The 20,994-nt window shown below is 50.6% G+C and overlaps 1 protein-coding gene and 1 long non-coding RNA gene across 2 annotated transcripts; both read left to right on the top strand.

Moving 5' to 3' along the window:
- Positions 1-1,633: 1,633 nt before the first annotated feature.
- LOC308610839 lies at positions 1,634-3,542 on the top strand. Its single transcript, XR_014014667.1, has 3 exons — positions 1,634-1,691; positions 1,788-1,996; positions 3,356-3,542. It is a non-coding gene; the product is annotated as an uncharacterized lncRNA (long non-coding RNA).
- A 227-nt stretch (positions 3,543-3,769) lies between these two features.
- LOC308610843 (BCL-6 corepressor-like) lies at positions 3,770-12,414 on the top strand. The gene is made up of 4 exons (XM_081259836.1): positions 3,770-3,921; positions 5,102-5,288; positions 10,635-10,880; positions 12,140-12,414. Exons 2-4 carry the CDS (start codon positions 5,111-5,113, stop codon positions 12,298-12,300), a joined length of 585 nt encoding a protein of 194 aa, XP_081115962.1. The 5' UTR covers positions 3,770-3,921; positions 5,102-5,110; the 3' UTR covers positions 12,301-12,414.
- Positions 12,415-20,994: the final 8,580 nt, after the last annotated feature.

Raw genomic sequence — 20,994 nt, 5'->3', positions numbered from 1 at the left:
TATGAGTTTATTAGGACTTGAGGCCCTCAGCCTCGCACTGAGGCCAGCTGAACCCCCAGAGCGTGCTTCCTGCCCTCCTATGGGCTGCTACTCCTAAAGGTACTTGGTTTCAACAGTTATTTGTGCATCAGATTAAAGACTGAAGGGAGAGGGAACAGCAAGCCTAAATTCTTCATATCATACGCCACCTCCCTTTCTCTTCTTATTATATAAGCAATTCATGTGAAAAACAAATAAGGCAAGCAAAACAAAACAAAATTACCTGAAGTCTTGCTATCCAAAAGTTACCAGTAGTATTTTGGTGTATACTTGTTCCAGATTTTTCTTTATTTTCCACCCTTCATTAAGGCCATTGTAGTCTTGACAGATGATGCTGGCACAAGCACTTGAGATGAGGCTCCTCTTTTTAAAATACTGTATTTGCATTTGGCTTAGTTTCTCTCAGGCCCTGCCTTGCCTGGTCCCCAACATGGTGTTTTCTGCTGCAGTCTCTGTAAATTGGAGTTGGGGTGATGGGGCGGTCAGGCAGGGCTGTGTGTATCTGTGTCTGTACGAGGGAGGGCGGGCACACTTTCCAGTGTTTCTGGGCAACAAGCAGGCACTCACTGCAGTTTCCTATCCCTCAGGCCTGGGCTGTGGAGACAGGGGAAGTACCAGGAAGGGGTGGACGACCCCGACCCAGCTAAATGGAAGGCCCAGCTCCGCTGTGCGCTCAACAAGAGCAGGGAATTCAACCTGATGTACGACGGCACCAAGGAGGTGCCCATGAACCCAGTGAAGATATATCAAGTGTGTGACATCTCCCAGCCCCAGGGCTCTATCATTAACCCAGGTGAGGCCCCAGCTGCTGGGGAGAAGGTGGACAGTGTGCCAGGTTCCGGGCTGGACCCTAAAAGCGATAGTCGACTTGAAAGTCGCCTCGCTTACAAAGTTGAAGACTGGTAAATAAAGCAAGAAATGCTGTCCCTAGAAAGAACCCAGAGAACAAAAGATATAAACTCAACACAGTCTTCCTGCCCACCCAGTGGAACAGTAAAGCATTAGAAAGAAGAGGGGGTATTGAGTTCTATAAAAAATAACTTCTCTTGGGACTCAACACTGAGAAGAGAGGCCAGGTAGTTTAGAAGAAGGAGGGCTTAAAACTTAGAAGGTCTGAGTTATAAACCTCGGTCTTTCCATTTCACTACTTGTGGGACATTGAATCAAGTCATTCAACGTTTTGAGCCTCAGCTTCTTCCACTATAAAATCTGGGTTCTCATCTTTCCTGCGTATTTCAAAGGCTGTTGTAAGAATCAATTGCCATGACATTATGAAGGCTATTAAGTTCTCTTTATAAATGATGGGTAAGTGATCATTTAATTTGTATGGTATTTTTTCCTAGGAGAATACCACCTGATCCCTATATTTACTCAATGTTTAGCCAGTTCCGACTAAGAGCCAGATAATTTAGACTTGACCTCCAGTGAATCTAGTGAGGCTCTGCCATGAGGGAAGGGTCTGTCTTCACATTAAGCTTATAAAGGAGAGAAGCCGTGCTCCTTGGGTCCTTAGAAGGCATGTGAATGTGTAGAAAGGGGTTTAGAGTAGGAATTAAAAGATTTCTAGGAGAAGGGAGTAGGGTGTGCAGCTCCTGGATAGGGGAGGGGATGAGAGCTTGCACTGGGGCTCCGTAGGAGGAGCTGGGAGTGGGGTGAACACCCTTGGTTCCCACTCTTTGGCATTGAGGGTGCACACTGAACCCAAGGAACCTCTGTGCTGGCAGTGCCTAGCTTGAACAGTGGGTCAGCTGCAGGGATGACAGTGCAACGTGAGCGCCTCACTTTTGACCTTTGTGTGTGTGTGTGTGTGTGTGTGTTTCTCGGGTAGGATCCACTGGATCTGCTCCTTGGGATGAGAAAGATAATGGTGTGGATGAAGAAGATGAGGAAGATGAGCTGGACCAGTCACAGCACCACGTTCCCATCCAGGACACCTTCCCCTTCCTGAACATCAATGGTGAGTGGGGTTGGGGGTGGGACAGAGGCATGGAGAGGATGTAAGGGGCTTTGATTTTGCAACCGTTGACACCATATCCACCATTGCACTGGGAGCAGCGACCAGGCCCTGGGGCCAGGCTGCCAGTCTGTTAGCAAGTAGGAGTCATAGGCAAAGGCACTCCGTAGGCATAGTTATCCCAGTGGGGTGGCTTCTAGGCAGAGAGAGCATCTTCTGAATCTTATGTGATAATTCAGAGAAATTAAAAAATGAAATTCATTCTCAATCCCGCATACAAATACACAAGCTGTTACAAATTTTGCTGATTTCCTTCAGGCCAAGTGCAGGGATCGTTTTCGTGAATTGTAGGCAAACTCTTCTGCTATTTCCCTCGGTACAAATTTTCTGTCACTGCCTTAACAGCCTCTGCTAAGGCTGTATTGTGGGAAACTTGTGGCTCTACAGCTCTTAATACTAGGCTCTGATAAAATTTCTCTACTAGAGACTTTTATCTTTTTAAAATTAATTAATTAATTAATTTATTTTTTGTGGTACGCGGGCCGCTCACTGTTGTGGCCTCTCCCATTGCGGAGCACAGGCTCCGGACGCGCAGGCTCGGTGGCCATGGTTCACAGGCCCAGCCGCTCCGCGGCATGTAGGATCTTCCCGGACCGGGGCACGAACCCGTGTCCCTTGCATCGGCAGGCGGACTCTCAACCACTGCGCCACCAGGGAAGCCCTCTCTTTTTTTTAAATTGACTCTTTGAATTCAGTTTCCCAGGAGAGATGCGTTTAGAGGTTGGAGGGTCCCTGTGAGACAGAGCAGGTACTGCACCTCGCATTGCACGCTCTGAGGATGCTCAACCACAAGGTGAACTGCTCTTCCACAGCATCTTCCCTTGAACTTTTCACTGACATGCTCCTAGTCATATGACTTGCATTCAGTTGAGTAGCTTTTCACTACTTTTCTAAGTTCCATTTGGCTCCTAGGGTCAAATGAGATACTTTTGCCACCTAGAAACTTTACTATATCCAGACGATTCCTGTAGGGTTTTGGAGTCCCCTTCCCTAGGTGATGCCCCTTCTTTTGAGAATCAGGAAATGACTCTTATCTGTCTACTTGCCCTCCTTCACTTACCCTGTCATTTATAACCTTGCAACCAAGTGATGAGTAAAGAAAACGATCATAGAGCTCTCTCAGGTTAATATTGCCACAGCTACATTCCCACTTGGTGCAATTTTAAGATTTGGACATTTGGAAATGTGAGATCCTTTCCCAAATCTTTGGCTCACTCATTCTGTTATTCTCACCCCTTAAAAGGATGCAACCCATTTCCAGGATCATGATTTCCCTTTTTTTTTTTTCATGTTTTTTTAAAGCTAATATTGTGTGTCCTTACGTTATGGGCCACCTTGGATCCTTTATGGAAACATGTGAACATATATTAAAAATAAAAAAGTAAAATGTGGCCCTACAGCCACACCGGGATTTCATTGCCCTGAGAGAGGAGTTGGGGCGCATCAGTGACTTCCACGAAGCCTATACTTTCAAACAGGCTCCGGGCCAGCCAGTTTCCGACTTAAGCAAGGAGAATGTTCCAGTGGTAACCAACAAGGAGAATCTGGCGACGCCGGTCTCGACTCCATTCTTGGAGCCGACCCTGGGGAGCGACGGCTCTGCGGTCACTTTCGGGAAAACCCAAGAGGATCCCAAACCGTTTTGCGTGGGCAGTGCCCCACCGAGTGTGGACGTCACCCCCACCTACACGAAAGACGGAGCTGATGAGGCAGGATCAACCGATGGCAAAGTTCTGAACCCGAAGCCATCTAAGCTGGCAAAGAGAATCGCCAACTCCGCTGGTTACGTGGGTGACCGGTTCAAGTGTGTCGCTACCGGACTGTACGGAGACTCTAGTCAGCTCGGCCGGGAGCAGCGGGCATTGCAGGTGAGCCCCCCCAACCTGAATTTCAGGAGCCTGACCAGTTGTCAGGTTTTTTTAATGTGTGAAGAGGAGGGGACCGGGGGTATGATAGGGCAGGACACCGGGCTGATTTGGTTAATGAAGCTTAGGGTAACTGAAATGTTTGAAATGTGTCCAGTAAGGGGACGTAAGTGGATACTTGAAGTTATTCTGTAGATTTTAAGCGAACTCCACTCGAATGCTGATAACGGAAGTTTTAATTATTGCGAAGGATGTCTAGAAGACTGCATGACATTTACCTATCAATCGCTTTGATTTCTCTGCCGTTACTGTACGTTAACAAATATACCTAAAAGCGCTGCTTAGACTGCCTTACGTGATACTTGGTGGAGGTGTGTAGCGGCCGCATGTCTGTGAGATTCGTGCAATTTTTTTTTCCACCCCAAAAACAAACAAACAAACAAAACAAAAACACAAACCTTGCTTAAAGGGATAGAGTATGTATTTAACTTGCTAGTGAATGATAGATGTTGTATAGGAATTTCCTTAAGATATTTTACTTTTAATTAAAACACAAAGACAAATTGTTTTGCAATGTTAAGAAAAAAATTGGTTTATGCTTATAAAAATGGCTGAAGTTATCTAAATGATCCATTGAGTGCCCATTTTAATTACATAGATGGAAGGATTACAAGAGGACAGTATTTTATGTCTACCCGCTGCTTACTGTGAGGTCAGTTCTTCAAATTTTTATTACTAGAATCTTCCATAAACCTTTTGAGTTAAATTTCATTTCCAAATATACAAAGGGAAGTTTGTGGGCCATGGTCATCTTTATTCACTGTGCATTTGTTTTCTTTTCTGTTGTGTTTTTGTTTCGCTTTCTTTGCATTGTGTTTTTGTTTTGTTTTATTTACCTTCGAAAGAGAATGTCTGTCTGTATGCCACAGTGTATGTATGGCTTTACATACACACCACATATATCTCTACATACATATGGCTTTACGAAGAAAGAGTGTGTGACTAGTTACACATAGACACTCTTACGTTTTTATCGTTTAATTTTAAAATATCTCAGTTGTATCATAAATTGTGGTTGGTTTTGGGCAAACTTTTCTTTGAAGATACTTTCCTTTAAGGTAAGGGCAGTGAAATAGCTTTGGTGGTAAGGTGTGTCTTTTTTCCATCTCCGTTCTCTTTGTAGCGTGCAGTGATGCGCTTCTCAGAGTTGGAGATGAAAGAGCGAGAAGGTGGCCACCCCACGACCAAAGACTCCGAGGTGCGCAAATTCAGCCCCGCTGACTGGGAAAGGCTGAAAGGAAGTCAGCACAAAAAGCCAAAGTCGGTCGCCCCGGAGGAGGCCATTGCCGACCAGAACGACAGTGAGAGATGTAAGTGAACCCAGGCGGCTCGCGTGTGGTACCACGTCGGTGGGAACGGGGCGCTTCCGCTCCCAGTGCCGAGGGAGGTGAGAGGAAACAGTACGCTTCCGACGGCCCAGCGTCTGGGTGCTGGCTGTTCGGAGAACGGGCTGCTCTGGCCACCCTTCCCAGCTGTGGATTGCAAGGCTGGCTGTCCTTTGGAGCGTTGCGGCATCCAGGAGTGAAGCACCTATGAAATGCTGTTCCCTGGCACGCATCTCCTTTTTCCGGAGCAATGCTAGTCCTGTAGTTAGTCATAGTCTGATACAGTAGAGCAGAGGAATGGCAGTGCAGGACCTCCAGCGTAGCAGGTATGTGTTCTGTTCTGTAGCAGGTACGGACACGGGTTTTTGGTAGCAGTTGAATGACACTTGCAGCCAGAGCCAGACCCTCCAGAGTGACAGTCTCCTGTGGGAGGGAGTGGAGAGTACTCGGATTCTCCCTCCAGAGGCAGAGGTTTCGTTCAAGTGCGATGAGGGCTGATGAAGGCCCCAGAGAGTTGAGCATCATTGTGTTCTGTGGAGGCTCGTTTGCAGTCAGGAGGAGCTGACACCACGCTCCCAGGCCGTGGGATCAACGAGGCCGTTCTTCCCACCAGACGGGTGTGTTCTGTTCTGGAGGCCGAACTGGAGAGAAAGCTCGTGTTGGCCTCGAGTCACACTCTGCGGTCCCATCAGCTGCTCCCCCACTGGGGTTGACTTCGGGCTTGGCCCTCGAGACTTCCTGGGCGAATGAGATGCGTTGGCAGCAAGTGGAGGTCTTTCTCCCGCTTTCTTCAGTGTGCGTGCTTGTGGCCTGCAGCCTGCTCCGGACCCCAGAAACCTCACCGATGATGGTGAGTGAGGGCACCTCGGTGAACGTCGAGGACAGGGTGGGCGTGCAATCCTCCTGAGACGGGACAGTCGGGGGTGGTGGGCACGTTTGGGAGGCCCAGGCCCTTGGACCCGGTCGTAGGGTCGGCGTTCGCCCGCACGCTTAGGTCGTGGGTGCCTGATGCAGTTCGGGAGAATTGTGGTCAGCAGCAGCGTGTGCTTCTCTGTGCTGCTTGGAGCACTGCCCTCCCCCAGCTTATGTTTGGGGTCAGAGAAAGGCCTGTGGCCAGGGTTCTGGGTAAGCCACAGCGGGACCGGTGTGTCCCACGTGGCTCCCGTAGAAGGGGATTTCTGGGGCTAGTCAGTGGCGGCCTTACCCGAGGGATGGGGCTCTTGATGTGCCTGGAGTAGACGATTCCGAGCTCCTCCCCCTCGGGATTGGAATGAAAAACGGAGGGTCCAGGCCACCCTGGAGTGAAGCAGCAAGAAGGCCTGCCTCCTTGCCTGTGCTCACAGCTGACACGCAACCCTTACCCTCCTGAGTGGCCTCATAACTCAGCTCCTGGGGAAGTTTCTCAGAGAGATGTGATAAAAGTGGGCACGGCCAAGTTCACGGGGATGCACTTTTCTGAGGAGGGGATCTGCCTGTTGTGGGTGGACGGTGAGGGAGGCTGGAGGAAGGGAGCGGGCAGTTAACCGGCCTCGAGTCTTCTCGCCCTTTTCTCCAGCAACGTGGCCAAACCCAGGGTGGCCGCTGCCCTTCACGTCTCAGTGGCCTCACCCGCCCTTCTTCCCAGAGACGTTTGTGTGCATCCTTCCCAGTCTTTCCTGCTGAGCGTGGAGACGAGAACTCGGTGTGGCTGATGGGGAGCAGGGCCTGAGCCCCAGATGATTCCGAAAGCCCCCTCCTCCCACCGCCTGCCTCCAATCTCAGACCGACCGACGGGTCTCTTCCTGGAGCACCCGGGACGTGGCCCAGTGAGCCATGAATGGCCACCATGGGAGGTCAGGAGAAGGGTTGGGGAAGGTGAGGGGCTCCGTTTGAAAGGTTGGGGCAACGAAGGTGGGTTCCCCACCCACCCTCTGTCTTGTAGAGACGTGGGGTTTGTAAATAGCTGGTCAAGAAAGGTCACCTGAAGGGGCCACTGTTCTTACTGCGGCCTCCACGTCCAAGGCCCAGCAGGTGTTCATTCCATTCAGCTGGATATGAATGGGCCTTCTTGTTCTTGGGCCATCATGTCTTGAGCTGATATGGGCTCAGGTCCTTCTCATGGGTGTCGGTGTGGCCGAGAGCCGAGCTGTGAGCACATGGGAGCTGGGGCGGGGATTTGGGGTGGGCAGGGGTCCCAGAGAGGGTCCAGGATGCCTTCAAGATGCCTTCCCCCTTCTGAGGCAGCCCCTACTCACGGAGGGCCCAGGAGCTTCTAAGGTGGTGGGTGCTGTTTGCGCTGCTAGGGGCTTGTTTAAAAAAGAAATTAACTTGAAAACACAGTGGCTGAGATACTCATTTATTCTTTATGATCACATGGGTGGCTGAGTGAAATTTTTATTTTGGAAGTTCACCAAATGAGTTTGGAGGTTCCTCAGACTTGGAAGTTCATCACTAGGAACCCTCAGTGGCATTTGAAGATGGGGCGGGGCAAGGAGGCACTGGTCCCTTCCTTCTCAAACTTGGAGTAACCATCTCCCTTGCCAGCCACTTGGCTGGGACAGGCCTAGGACCTGCTCAGTGGCAGTGCCTGGCCAGGAGCTGGAGGAAGCCTCAGTTGAGGGGCTTCATGAAACTTCTTTGCTCAGGGAACTTCTCTTCCAGCTGAGCACCTGCATGTTTGTAAACTACTTTGGAACAGATATCCCCTGCACTCCTTGTGTAGCGGGTTTAACTGAACAAGGTTAGCCCTGACTGGAGGTGCTATTATAGTTAAGCTACAGAGAAGGGGATTTTAATCCTGGGGAGCCTTGCAGCGACTCAGAACCCTCTCACCTTGTTTAGGCCTCACTGGGCATGGCTCAACAGTGGTGAGGGTGCTTTGCTGCCACAGTGACTTGTAAATGTTGCTGTGGTGACGCTTCTGTGAGGTGATGCTATGGTACAACCATAATGAATTTGGGATATATGTGCTGTGAGTCATAGGACCATGCTGCAGGGACCACGTGCACATCTTGCTTAGACTGGGTGACCAAGGGCACGTGGCTTCCCACTTTTAGAAGGGCCAAAAGTAGCAATGATGGCAAAGCCTGATGGTTAGGATCCCCGTGTATCTATTTATCTCCCCAACTCCTTTGCCCTCAAGGGTCATCCTCCTGTGGGTCGTGGTTAGAACAGTCTTTGAGAAGCTCCAAGTGACACGGAGCCTCTACCCCATAGCTGGTGGCCATGGGCATCTTGGGCAGTCGGGGTGGGTGTCCTTCAGGGTTATTACTGGCCTGGGTAAGGTCACACTAGCGTAAGGTCTTGGGGGGCCTTAGCTGAGGGGAATTGAGGTCTTTGCCCCAAAAGGCTCCGGGGTTGGGGGATGGGTGGATGGACCTAGTTTGGAAAAAGAAACTTTCAAATTGGACATGGGGGTTCTTAAGGTAGCCCTTCCATTCCTCCATGGATCCCCTCCCACGGAGCTTTTAGGGAAGGCTGATTGGACCAGAGAAGTCCAATGGTGTAACCAGCAGGGCTCACCTCTTAAAATTTCCTACGTTTCAGGCCTGAGATTCAGGCTGGTCTGAAAGTCTTGGCATCTTTTGGTTAAAGGGATTTTTCCAGCCTTTCTCTGTGCTGAGCCCGGCCCGTGATTATGAAGCCCACCCTGGAGGGAGGCTAGCAATAACATTCGCACTTTACAAGTGAAGGGGGCCGAGTTGTAAAGTGGCGCCATTCCTGCTCAAGTGTTTAAGAGGGTCACAGAGCAGCCGGAGTGAGAGTTGCAGCACGCCGTCTTCACCGGGCCTGCGGTAGCCTGGGCTGCATCACCTGTAAGCACAGGCCAGGAGTTTGGGGTTTCTCCTGCTGCCATGACAGGAGACCCTCGCGGTTGGGGTGATTCCACCATTCTGGCAAGAGTAGATGGGGATCTCTCCCACCTTGGGATACCCTTGGAGAAAAGCGAAGTGTGTTCCACCATTGAGAACACAGGTCAGGCTAGCCCAGGCCAGGGTGAGGTTCATCCCCACAACTGGCTGCCATTAAATGCTGGGAATGCCCCCCAAGAAAGGGTGATCAGGGGACCAGCCGGCTGGGCAGAAGTGGGAGTGATACTTGAAGTGGTCTAGGGAGAGGAGGAGGAATGCGAGCAGCATGTGAGGGGTGTGTCCATGATTTCATCTAGAAAAACGGGCTGTGGGAGCTTAGCTCAGGTGTTAATGAAATACCAAACTCATACACCCACCCCCACCCCCGGCCGGTGATGGACACAGGGTCATCTTCGGGGAACTCTTTAACAGCACAGTGATCATTATGGAATTATTTGTGTGTTAGAAACAATGTGACTAGCAAAGCAGTTGAACTGTTTCTTTGGCTAGAGCAAAAGTGAGGAGTGATGTTAGGCTGGGGTGATTGGAGGAAAAGCCCCAAGTGGATGCTAGATTGAGCAGGGGGGCAGGAGCAACACAGGCGGAGCTGGGGTGTGAGCAGTTCAGCCCTGCCCGCCACCCCCCCACCCCCCACCCCCCATGAAGGGGGTTGGAGTCTTGTCTTTGAAATGTCCTTAGATGCTTGTTGCCTGGGAAGGAAGGCGTGGAGACGTGCCAGGTGGGTGACTGGTGTCACTGAGGGCCTTCTTCCTAGACAGGAAATAGGCGCAGCCCCTCGATGGCAGTGAAATGCTTTTCCCCCCACGGGTGTGGAAGGAGGACAGACGGACTTGTAGCAATCTGGTTGAGTTCTTTGAAATTGCCCTTGACCCTTGTGTGTGCACCAGGAAGCCTTTCCTTTCCCTTTGCCAGGCTCCTCTTGCCTTGGTCTCCCCAGCTTCCCAGCCTCCCACCATTCTTTCCCTACCCTTTTTCTTCACCCTCGCCCCTGCTGACCCAAGTGAACATTGGTGCTATGTCTGTGTAAATGGCAGTTGGGGGCTATTTGGTCTGTTGATGACATCAGCCTTTTTTGTTTACTAGCAGCTGTTTCCATAGTCATTTGTAGCTCCGCTCTGATTGGTTGGATCTTACTGTGAGGTCACTCACCCCCCCTTTAAAAGTAAGCCACCTTGGAGAGTTAAGCAGTTAGGGAGTGATCTCACATGCCTATAGACGGATGGTGTAGATGCCTCACCTTGACCCTTGAAGGATGGATTGTGAGTGGGCTACGCGCCTCATTTTCTGCTTTCTTTGCTGGTTGTGTTCAGCTGTCCTTCCTTTGGGACGTCTTTCTGAGGGTTTTGTGCTTGCGGCGTGTGAGGCCCCTGGTCTCCAAAGGGGGGTGGTCTGTTGGTAGCAGATTGCCTTGGGCGTGGGGTTCCTGCCTGCTCCTGGTGACCTTTGTTCCCTCCTTTCCGGGTTGTCTCCCCTCCCCTAGGGGAGCGTTATGATGGAAGCAAACCTGACCCCTTCGAAGCCCCAGAAGACAGTGATCTTCCTGAGGACATGGACACGGAGCCCCCCAGAGAGTCCCCCGCCGACCAGGCGGCCCCAGACGCGTCACGCAGCCCCACCCTCCGGCTGAACAGAAAGCGCCAGGTGTCTGGCAATAGGAACCACACTGAGACCACTGTGCTCCCGGAGGACTCTCTGCTGAAAGCCAAGCGGAGACGGGTCTCCAAAGGTGAGCTCGGTTTGGCTTCGGGCCCGCAGGGCACCCTACGGAAGTCCTGGAGCGGAGCAGTGGAAAGTTCCAGTCCCACCCTGGATCCCTGGGGGGAGCCACTCACACCTCCCCACCCCCCACCCCCATCCCACCCCCCACCCCCCCAAAGCCAGTTGCCGGGGCTGGAGCCCAAAGGTGGCCAAAGGCAAATAGGCCCCCTCCCGAGACTTGGTGACAAGTTCCAGCCAACACAGTGACCACACCCCTCCCCTCCCCCACCCCTGTTAGTGATGTGTAAGACAGTTTGTTCGGCCCACCCCCCCGCCCTGGGGGGCTTCTTCTTTAATTTGTAGTTATTTGTCCATTAGCTGACTGGCCTGAGAGGGAAATGACAAACAGTTCCTGTAACCACTTAGAAGAGCCACATTATAGTGAGCTGACCAACCTGAGGTGTGCATTGAATTAACAGGGCTCCATCCCAGAAAGCAGCGCCGCTTGCTGCACCTTAGAGAACGGCGGGAGCAGAGAGCAAACCTGGCCGGCAGGGCAGGAAGGAAGTGACCCAGGCGGTTCAGCCTGCGGTCACCCCCCAGGGCAATAGCATCTCCGAAGAGAAACCTGGCAGGAAAAGGGCAGAGGCCAAAAGCAACAGCAGCTGGTTGGAGGAGTCCCTTAAATGCAGTGACAATGAACAAGGTACGCACGGGGCGGGGGGCGCTCCTGGAGGGTGGATCACCCGCCCTCTGTGGGAAACGGCCCTGGAGGGGACCTGAGCGCCATCCAAGTTGACAAGAGTAGCGTGTGGCGAGCGGGGAGTTTTCTTCCTGAGGTCCTTTCAACCTGCACACTTCCTTATGGAATGGACAGTGAGGTGGGAGCTTGACTTCCTGGGCTGCTCCTCATCACCCAGCCCGCGGCTGGGCAGGAAGGGAAGTCTTGGGTGACCCCGGGCGCTTGTCAGTGCCCTCATTCCAGCCTCAGGCTGTCCGCAGTCGCCCTGTCCCGAGCACCCAGGCCCCCCACGGGTGCGGCCGGGAGCGCACGAAGGGCTGGCTTCTGCCCTGTCTTGCGGCCCTTTGAAGCGACTTGCCATTTGGCGTTTCGTGGGTTAGCCTATTTGCCGGTTGAATGTGGGATGATTAAAATATTAGTGCTTTGAAAACATAATTGGTATATCTTTAAAAACTGAAGCTGCTCCAACGATCAGTGCTAACAATGGGCTTTTCTTTCCTCACCGGCTACAACTGTGTAACGCCCGCTGCTTCTCCCCCTGACAGATGTGCTGTGCATGGACGAAGAAATGGATCGGCAGCCTTCGCCCCTGCCGCAGAAATACACCGACAACAGCGAGAAACCATCCGCGAAGCAACCGTGCAAAACCAAGCCTTTGATCCCTCAGGAGCCCAGGCGGGGCTTGCCGCTGCCAGGGGACTCCTAGGTGGACAATGCGGATGGCAAGGTACCTCTTGCCCCTGGCTCTCCCCCGCCCCCCGGGCCCGTGCAGGCACATCCCGCCTGCCTGCTTCTCTGCTTCTGGGGACAAAGCTTTCCTTTTCCTGAACCCCTCCCCCCAAAACGTCCGTGCCCCTTCCTAGGGGACGTGTCTCCTGGGTGGCGGTGAAGTTTCCAGCGAGTAAAAATGCAACCCCTTCCTCGCGCCCCGCCTCCCCCAGACAGAGAGGAGGAAAAGTACTTTCCTCCACTCAGGTTTGTAACTCAGGGAGGAGGCGAACCAGGCGGGTGGTGGAAGGACAGCCTGAAATGTGTGCGCTGCCTGGTTTCGTGATAGGTGACCGTCCGGAGATTTTGAAAGCGGCCTGAGCCCAGTTCCGACTATGATCTTTCGCCGGCCAAGCAGGACCAGAAGCCCTTGGACTGTTTGCAGCAATTGTTACCAGCTTCCCAGGCCTCGCAGCTGACATGCTCAAGCTCCCCTCCAGAGACCACCCAGTCCCGCCCGATGCCACCGGAAGCGCGGAGACTTATTGTCAATAAGAACGCGGTCGAGACCCTCCTACAGCAGGCCTCCCGGCTTGGATACGAGGTGAGCATCCTTGTGGGTGCCCTGGATCAGGATCCGCTGGCTTCTGCTCCTTGGGTGGGGGACACACTGGCTGTGGATGGGGGGCGTGTCTCAGAGCCCAGCCCCCTCCACGTGGCGGGCTGGGCTGGGTGTTCCAGCAGGGTGTTTGCGTTGGCTCCCGCTCACACTGCGGGCTCTTTGGTGGCTTGTTCAGTCGTGGTGTGAAAAGAAAGCCAGGCCTCTCTGATGTTCCGTTCCCGTTCAGGCAGGTAGGCTGCTTCGGCCAGTCTGGCTCACTTATCTCTGATATAAAATCTGACCTAACCCAGGGCTTGGCGACCAGGGGAATTTTAATGAGCCCTTTTGGATTCTGAATAGCAAGAAGGAGAGTAGTTATTAGCTCTACTAACTTGTGCTGTTTGGGGCAGAGTGATGCCCCTGTGGGGTAGCGGGTGGGAAGTGTCTGTGCAGAGTAGGGGTGGGAGTGGGGCAGACCTGAGCAGTCTCTTTCTGAGAGGGCACGGGAGCCGAGGGCTGATGGGCGGGGAGCAGGGGTTGAGCCTTGCACAAAACTCCCTGTCCACACTGCTGTATCCCAACCCAGCACGGCTGATGACAGTGATGGCCTCTATTGCTAGAGCAACATAGAAAGATAGCTGATATCTGCCTAAGCCCGTGTGATCTGTAGTAACTCCTTTCACCCTTTTAACATGTTCACTTGGGAGTAACGCGTACTAGCCCACTCTCGGATGAGGAAACTGAGCCTCAGAGGGGTTAGCTGATACCCGTACAGGTAGCAATCCAGCAGTGCTCCACAGCCCACCACGCTCCTCAGCAAGACTGGCTCACACTGGAATTGCCCTTTTGACAGTTCAAAACCTCTGTGAGACAGATGACTCTCTCTGCCCTGTGCAGTTCCCCCACCATACTTGTCAGTAGCAATTGTGATGTAATAGCCCACAGGGCAAAGGCATTTTTCTGTGCTGGCATCAGCCCTCTGGGAGTTGAATGGTGACAGTAAAATGCGGTGCAGCAGGCTGAGCGTGGAGGTGTGGCTGAGCACTGGGGTGGCAGGACCCAGGCTGGCCCGGAGCCCTGGCGCCCACACCCTCAGCCAGCTCTGTGCCCCTGTCCCCCGTCTCCCGTCGTGTCCCCCCACCCCGGTCCATAGTGCCGTGAGCCCTTGGAAGTGTGCCTGCCTTGGCCCTAAGGCATGACTGTGGGTGGGAAGTTGGAAGCACTAGGGCTATGCTTAGTTTTGGGGGTGTTTTTTGTTGTTGTTGTGGGTTGAATGTGCTGTTGTTTATATCTACACGTCTCTTGGAGACCTGTCCATTAGCTAGAGAGCACTTTGTGGTAGTTAGCGCAGTTACTTGCAGGTGAAGTCCAAGGAGCACCCAGTTGGTTTCCCAAGAGCTGAGAGCGGGCGCCTAGGAGGACAGAGCAGATGTTGCACATAGTGTTGAGCTAGAGACCCCCGTGGTTGAGAAAATAGTCTCCTTGCTTCCAGCAAACGCTGGAGTTGGGGGGGAGACTCCTAAACCCAACTTTTGGTTTAGGGTTGAGAAAGTAGACTCCCGCTTCCAGCAAATGCTGGAGATGGGGGGGCGGGGTGCTGCTGCACCCGCCGTGGAGGGCGGGGCTCCGAGCCCCACCTGTGAACTTGGCATCATTTCCAGCAGTCTCCCTTTGGGACCAGAGACGTCAAAAGACCCTCGTTGGTCCTCTAAGACAGTTTCCATTTTGGTTTGGTGGCTCTGAGGCCTGGACCAAGGGGCACTTGATCCATCCTTTTTTAGGCTACCTGGCCTTTGATTGCACAGGAAGCCTTGGGAATGTTTAGGGTCGGATTTGTTTTTTTCTTCAAATGTAAATTTCAATATGTAGATTCCACAGATCACCAGTGTTGATGCTGAACATTGTGACAAGTAGACGAACGCTTTCAACTTTGAATCCAACTTTCTGGGATTTCTCTGGGCAGAATTTTAAATGTTGGGATGATGGCCCAGTTGGGAGATGTGGCAGCTTCAACCTTTTCAAATTGAAGGACAGTTTGCTTAAGCAGATAAGGGTGTGGTTTGGGAGGGTTTTCCTGAAGTTTTGTCTTCAGCATTCTTGGTTATTTTCTTCTGCTTAGCCAAAGATACCATGTGCAGTATAAAGGCTGTCTGAGCTTTATGTCATGATAATCTGGTTCTGGAAGTTTAGAAACACACTCTGGCTTCAGATCCGAGTTAAATAGATCACTTGTGTGGCCAAAGACCTCAAACCTTTCCCTCCTGGGAAAAAGGCTTCTATTTCTTAGGCTGAAACGCCAGTGTGCAACCACATGCTTGTGCCTTTAGCGGTGATGGTTAAATTTTCTATGAATTGAATAAGTCATGTTTTTAAAAAAGTTAATGAGGCATTTAATTAACTAACAACGTCGGGCTTATGGCCTTTATGGTTACATTTTGCGGGTAATGGCATTCGGTTTATAGCCGCTGAACAGAGAGCTGTCCGACAAAAGCAGTTTGACTTTGCTCGGGAATGGCAGGGCTGCCCTTCAGACACTCCCGTTTATTTCTAGCGGAGAAAATAAACCAAGGAATGTGTTGCGTCGACAGACTCGCCCCGCCTCTTCACCTTTCAGTTAGAGAAAGTGCTGGTGGCGACGGTTGCCATCCATTTAGAGGCCATCACCCTCCTAGCTAGGAGAGTGTAGTTAGCCCACTTGACCCCCAACAGAGAAGGCCTGTGGGATGCTCGTCACAGCTGGATTGCATCCCTCTAACTGGGGCCCTTTTGGGCCTTTTGAATCTTCCCAGCTGACCAGGTACCAAAGACCTGAGTTATAGGTCTAGTACTTCATGTTAATTGAACTTGGGGTTTAATATCTCTGGGCCTCAGTTTCCAAGTGTTGAATGAGGATAGTACTACCTTCCTTTCCTGCTATCTCCTGGGTTCCTGTGGGTGACAGAAGACGTCCTCATCTGGGGAAATGAGAAGCACTGTGTAAATAGTGGTATCAACGTGGTTGAGTTAGGACAGCCCGTGGCAAAAAGTCTGACCTGGCCGTGGGGCTACTGCTGCCTTTGCTGCCATCTTCCAGGAGAAGAGAGTTGACTTACCCATCAGCTTGGACGGCCTTTCAGTTCTAGGTACCCTTGAATCTGCCCTAGTAGTGATGAAGGTTTCCAGGTGAAGGCCATGATTGTCACAGCAAATAAACCCTGGGTTGAGTAAATTGATGTGTGCACAGCAGTTGGTGGCGTTCAGAACTGATCCCAGAGCCACGTGACAGGGCCTCTCCCTGGCTGGGGCACACAACTCATTAGCTTGCAGCCGTCCACTCAAGTCTGGCTAGTGAGGGCCTGCTAAAAGAGCAGCAGCTTCATGCGGTATCCTGGATACCAGGGCTCGGGGCAGGTGGCCTTGGAGCCCAGAGGATTGTGGGCTTTCTGGCACGTTGGGATGTAAACGGAGAAGCGCATTCGTGGGCGTGCCTTTTCTCTTCCTCCTCTTGTTTTGGAAGGGAGCTGCTGCAGTGACCTGAAGTAACAGGGCACCGATGGCCAGGTTTACCAGCATGCCCCATTGGTTTCACGTGGTAAGGAAATGGAACATTCTAGTTTGCTCCCAAGTGAGTGGTCACCTTTGATTGGCGTGTCCTCCAAAGGGCATAAAAGGTTTTACAGAACCCATCTCGCACTTATGAGCGGCTAGAATGACCCCCGTTTTAGGTTTAACAGATGAGTTACCTGAGAGATGTCACAAGGAGGCCTGTTCTGACCCCATCCCATCCCCCCTTACCCTGCAGACCATGTGTTGGGCCACATGCATGTTCTGCCTACTCCCAGCTCTCAGAACCTGACGGCTCTCTGCTGGGCACGACTTACCCAGTATAAACAGTGTAACGTGTTTTCTGGTGGCATATGCTTTCGATGTGTCTGAAAACTTTCTTAAGGTAATAAAACATTGAATAAGTTCCTGCTCTGCTTACTGGGAGTGGTTCATATTAATATTTTAACAAGACAAAAAATAAGGTTAATAACAGTGATGCTAATGCACAGTGTTGACACAGAACATCTCCGGGGTGGGGGGTGGGGCGGTGAACGTTTTATTTGATTCTTGAAATGTGGAGGTTGCAGCCTGTGGTGTATCAGGTTCCTGTCATTAACTTGAGTAAATATGAAAATTTTAGACTGATTCTGCCCCAAGAGGGTGGAGTGAGGCAAAATAGAGGGTGGGGTTATTGGAGGCATTTTGTGTCATTCCTCGAGGATGGAGGGAGAGAGCTTCTCTTTAACTCTTCTTAACATACAGACAAGAGCATCTGAGGCTCAGGTTCTGATTGGGGATCTTAACAGGGGGCGCAAGGATGTAGCTGACCTGGGTGTCCCTGCTTCTCTAAGCTGGGGAATGTTCTCTGGCTGATTTAAGCTCTCTTTTTTTTTTTTTTGGTTTTTTTGTTTGTTTGTTTGTTTGTTTTTGTTTTGTTTTGTTTTTTTGCCTTGTTTTTTTTTTTGCACCCTTTAGGTGCAAGGTTAGGTTGTTTATTCGAGATGTTTCCTGTTTCTTAAGGTGGGATTGTATTGCTATAAACTTCCCTCTTAGAACTGCTTTTGCTGCATCCCATAGGTTTTGGGTCGTCGTGTCTCCATTGTCATTTGTTTCTAGGTATTTTTTAATTTCCTCTTTGATTTCTTCGGTTATCACTTCGTTATTAAGTAGTGTATTGTTTAGCCTCCATGTGTTTGTATTTTTTACAGCTCTTTTCCTGTAATTGATATCTAGTCTCATAGCATTGTGGTCAGAAAAGATACTTGATACAATTTCAATTTTCTTAAATTTACCAAGGCTTGATTTGTGACCGAAGATATGATCTATCCTGGAGAATGTTCCATGAGCACTTGAGAAAAATGTGTATTGTGTTGTTTTTGGATGGAATGTCCTATAAATATCAATTAAGTCCATCTTGTTTAATGTATCATTTAAAGCTTGTGTTTCCTTATTTATTTTCATTTTGGATGATCTGTCCATTGGTGAAAGTGGGGTGTTAAAGTCCCCTACTATGATTGTGTTACTGTCGATTTCTCCTTTTATGGCTGTTAGTATTTGCCTTATGTATTGAGGTGCTCCTATGTTGGGTGCATAAATATTTACAATTGTTATATCTTCTTCTTGGATCGATCCCTTGATCATTAGGTAGTGTCCTTCTTTGTCTCTTCTAGTAGTCTTTATTTTAAAGTCTATTTTGTCTGATATGAGACTTGCTACTCCAGCTTTCTTTTGGTTTCCATTTGCATGGAATATCTGTTTCCATCCCCTTACTTTCAGTCTGTATGTGTCTCTAGGTCTGAAGTGGGTCTCTTGTAGACAGCATATATATGGGTCTTGTTTTTGTATCCATTCAGCCAATCTGTGTCTTTTGGTGGGAGCATTTAGTCCATTTACATTTAAGGTAATTATCGATATGTATGTTCCTATTCCCATTTCCTTAATTGTTTTGGGTTCGTTATTGTAGGTCTTTTCCTTCTGTTGTGTTTCTTGCCTAGAGAAGTTCCTTTAGCATTTGTTGTAAAGCTGGTTTGGTGGTGGTGAACTCTCTCAGCTTTTGCTTGTCTGTAAACGTTTTAATTTCTCCATCAAATCTGAATGAGATCCTTGCTGGGTAGAGTAATCTTGGTTGCAGGTTTTTCTCCTTCATCACTTTAATTATGTCCTGCCACTCCCTTCTGGCTTGTAGGGTTTCTGCTGAGAGATCAGCTGTTATCCTGACGGGGATTCCCTTGTGTGTTATTTGTTGTTTTTGCCTTGCTGCTTTTAATATGATTTCTTTGTGTTTAATTTTTGACAGTTTGATTAATATGTGTCTTGGCGTATTTCTCCTTGGATTTATTCTGTATGGGACTCTCTGTGCCTCCTGGACTTGATTAACTATTTCCTTTCCCATATTAGGGAAGTTTTCAACTATAATCTCTTCAAATATTTTCTCAGTCCCTTTCTTTTTCTCTTCTTCTTCTGGAACCCCTATAATTCGAATGTTGGTGCGTTTAATGTTGTCCCAGAGGTCTCTGAGACTGTCCTCTGTTCTTTTCATTCTTTTTTCTTTATTTTGCTCTGCAGCAGTTATTTCCACTATTTTATCTTCCACCTCACTTATCCGTTCTTCTGCCTCAGTTATTCTGCTATTGATCCCATCTAGAGTATTTTTTATTTCATGTATTGTGTTTTTAATCGATGCTTGATTCATCTTTAGTTCTTCTAGGTCCTTGTTAACTGTTTCTTACATTTTGTCTATTCTATTTCCAAGATTTTGGATCTGGGAAATAGAATCTTGGATCATCTTTACCATCATTATTCTGAATTCTTTTTCAGGTAGACTGCCTATTACCTTTTCATTTGTTAGGTCTGGTGGGTTTTTATCTTGCTCCTTCTCCTGCTGTGTGTTTTTCTGTCTTCTCATTTTGCTTATGTTACTGTGTTTGGGGTCTCATTTTTGCAGGCTGCAGGTTCGTAGTTCCCGTTGTTTTTGGTGTCTGTCCCCAGTGGCTAAGGTTGGTTTAGTGGGTTGTGTAGGCTTCCTGGTGGAGGGGACTCGTGCCTGTGTTCTGGTGGATGAGGCTGGATCTTGTCTTTCTGGTGGGCAGGTCCACGTCTGGTGGTGTGTTTTGGGGTGTCTGCGGACTTTTTATGATTTTAGGCCACCTCTCTGCTAATGGGTGGCGTTGTGTTCCTGTCTTGCTAGCTGTTTGGCATAGGGTGTCCAGCACTGTAGCTTGCTGGTCGTTGAGTGAAGCTGGGTGCTGGTGTTGAGATGGAGATCTCTGGAAGATTTTCGCCGTTTGATATTATGTGGAGCTGGGAGGTCTCTTGTGGACCAGTGTCCTGAAGTTGGCTCTCCCACCTCAGAGGCACAGCACTGACTCCTGGCTCCTCAATTTGCGATGATGTGTTGTCTATTCATGTATTCCACAGATGCAGGGTACATCAAGTTGATTGTGGAGCTTTAATCCGCTGCTTCTGAGGCTGCTGGGAGAGGTTTCCCTTTCTCTTCTTTGTTCTCACAGCTCCTGGGTCTCAGCTTTGGATTTGGCCCCGCCTCTGCGTGTAGGTCGCCGGAGGGCGTCTGTTCTTCGCTTAGACAGGACAGGGTTAAAGGAGCAGCCTCTTTGGGGACTCTGGCTCACTCAGGCCGGGCGGGAGAGAGGGGCACAGAGTGCGGGGCGAGCCTGCAGCGGCAGAGTTCGGCGTGACGTTGCACCAGCCCGAGGCGCGCCGTGCGTTCTCCTAGGGAAGCCGTCTCTGGATCCCGGGACCCCGGCAGTGGCGGGCTGCACAGGCTCCCGGAAGGGCGGCGTGGACAGTGTCCTGCGCTCGCACACAGGCTTCTTGGTGGCGGCAGCAGCAGCCCCAGCGTCCCACGCCCGTCACTGGGCTCCGCGCTTTCAGTCGTGACTCGCGCCCGTCTGTGGAGCCCCTTTAAGCAGCGCTCTTAATCCCCTCTCCTCGCGCACCAGGAAACCAAGAGGGAAGAAAAAGTCTCTTGCCTCTTCGGCAGCTCCAGAGTTTTCCCGGACTCCCTGCCGGCTAGCTGTGGCACATTAGCCCCCTTCAGGCTGAGTTCTCGCCGCCAGCCCCAGTCCTCTCTCTGCGCTCTGACCGAAGCCCGAGCCTCAGCTTCCAGCGCCGCCTGCCCTGGCGGGCGAGCAGACAAGCCTCTCGGGCTGGTGAGTGCCGCTCGGCACTGATCCTCTGTGCGGGAATCTCTCCGCTTTGCCCTACCCAGGTATGTGGGGAGTTTCTTGCCTTTTGGGAGGTCTGGGGTCTTCTGCCAGCATTCAGTAGGTGTTCTGTAGGAGTTGTTCCACGTGTAGCTGTATTTCTGGTGTATCCGTGGGGAGGAAGGTGATCTCCGCGTCTTACTCTTCCGCCATCTTCCTCCGGGTCCAAAAGATAGGTTTTTTAAACGTGGTATTGAGATAAGTGGATAGCATTACATCTCCAGCATCTAGTCTAGTAGGTGTTCAATAATTCTGTGATGAATGACTGAAGAAACATATGGTAAGTCCAGAGCCCAGACTTCTGGTTCCACTGGTGCTGCCTTGTGTGACCTTGGACAGAGAA

This window comes from Mesoplodon bidens, assembly GCF_964165515.1.
Source record: "Mesoplodon bidens genome assembly, contig: HAP1_SCAFFOLD_238, whole genome shotgun sequence".
NCBI lineage: Eukaryota > Metazoa > Chordata > Mammalia > Artiodactyla > Ziphiidae > Mesoplodon > Mesoplodon bidens.
The sequence above is the reverse complement of the archived record's forward strand: the minus strand, read 5'-3'. Positions and strand labels throughout refer to the sequence as shown.

Excerpts from the sequence above, each read along its gene's own strand:
- LOC308610843 (XM_081259836.1), top strand. The coding sequence starts at position 5,111 with ATGCGCTTCTCAGAGTTGGAGATGAAAGAGCGAGAAGGTGGCCACCCC. Across the intron at positions 5,289-10,634 it reads CCAGAACGACAGTGAGAGAT|GGGAGCGTTATGATGGAAGC; the intron begins GTAAGTGAACCC and ends CCCCTCCCCTAG. Across the intron at positions 10,881-12,139 it reads GCGGAGACGGGTCTCCAAAG|ATGTGCTGTGCATGGACGAA; the intron begins GTGAGCTCGGTT and ends TCCCCCTGACAG.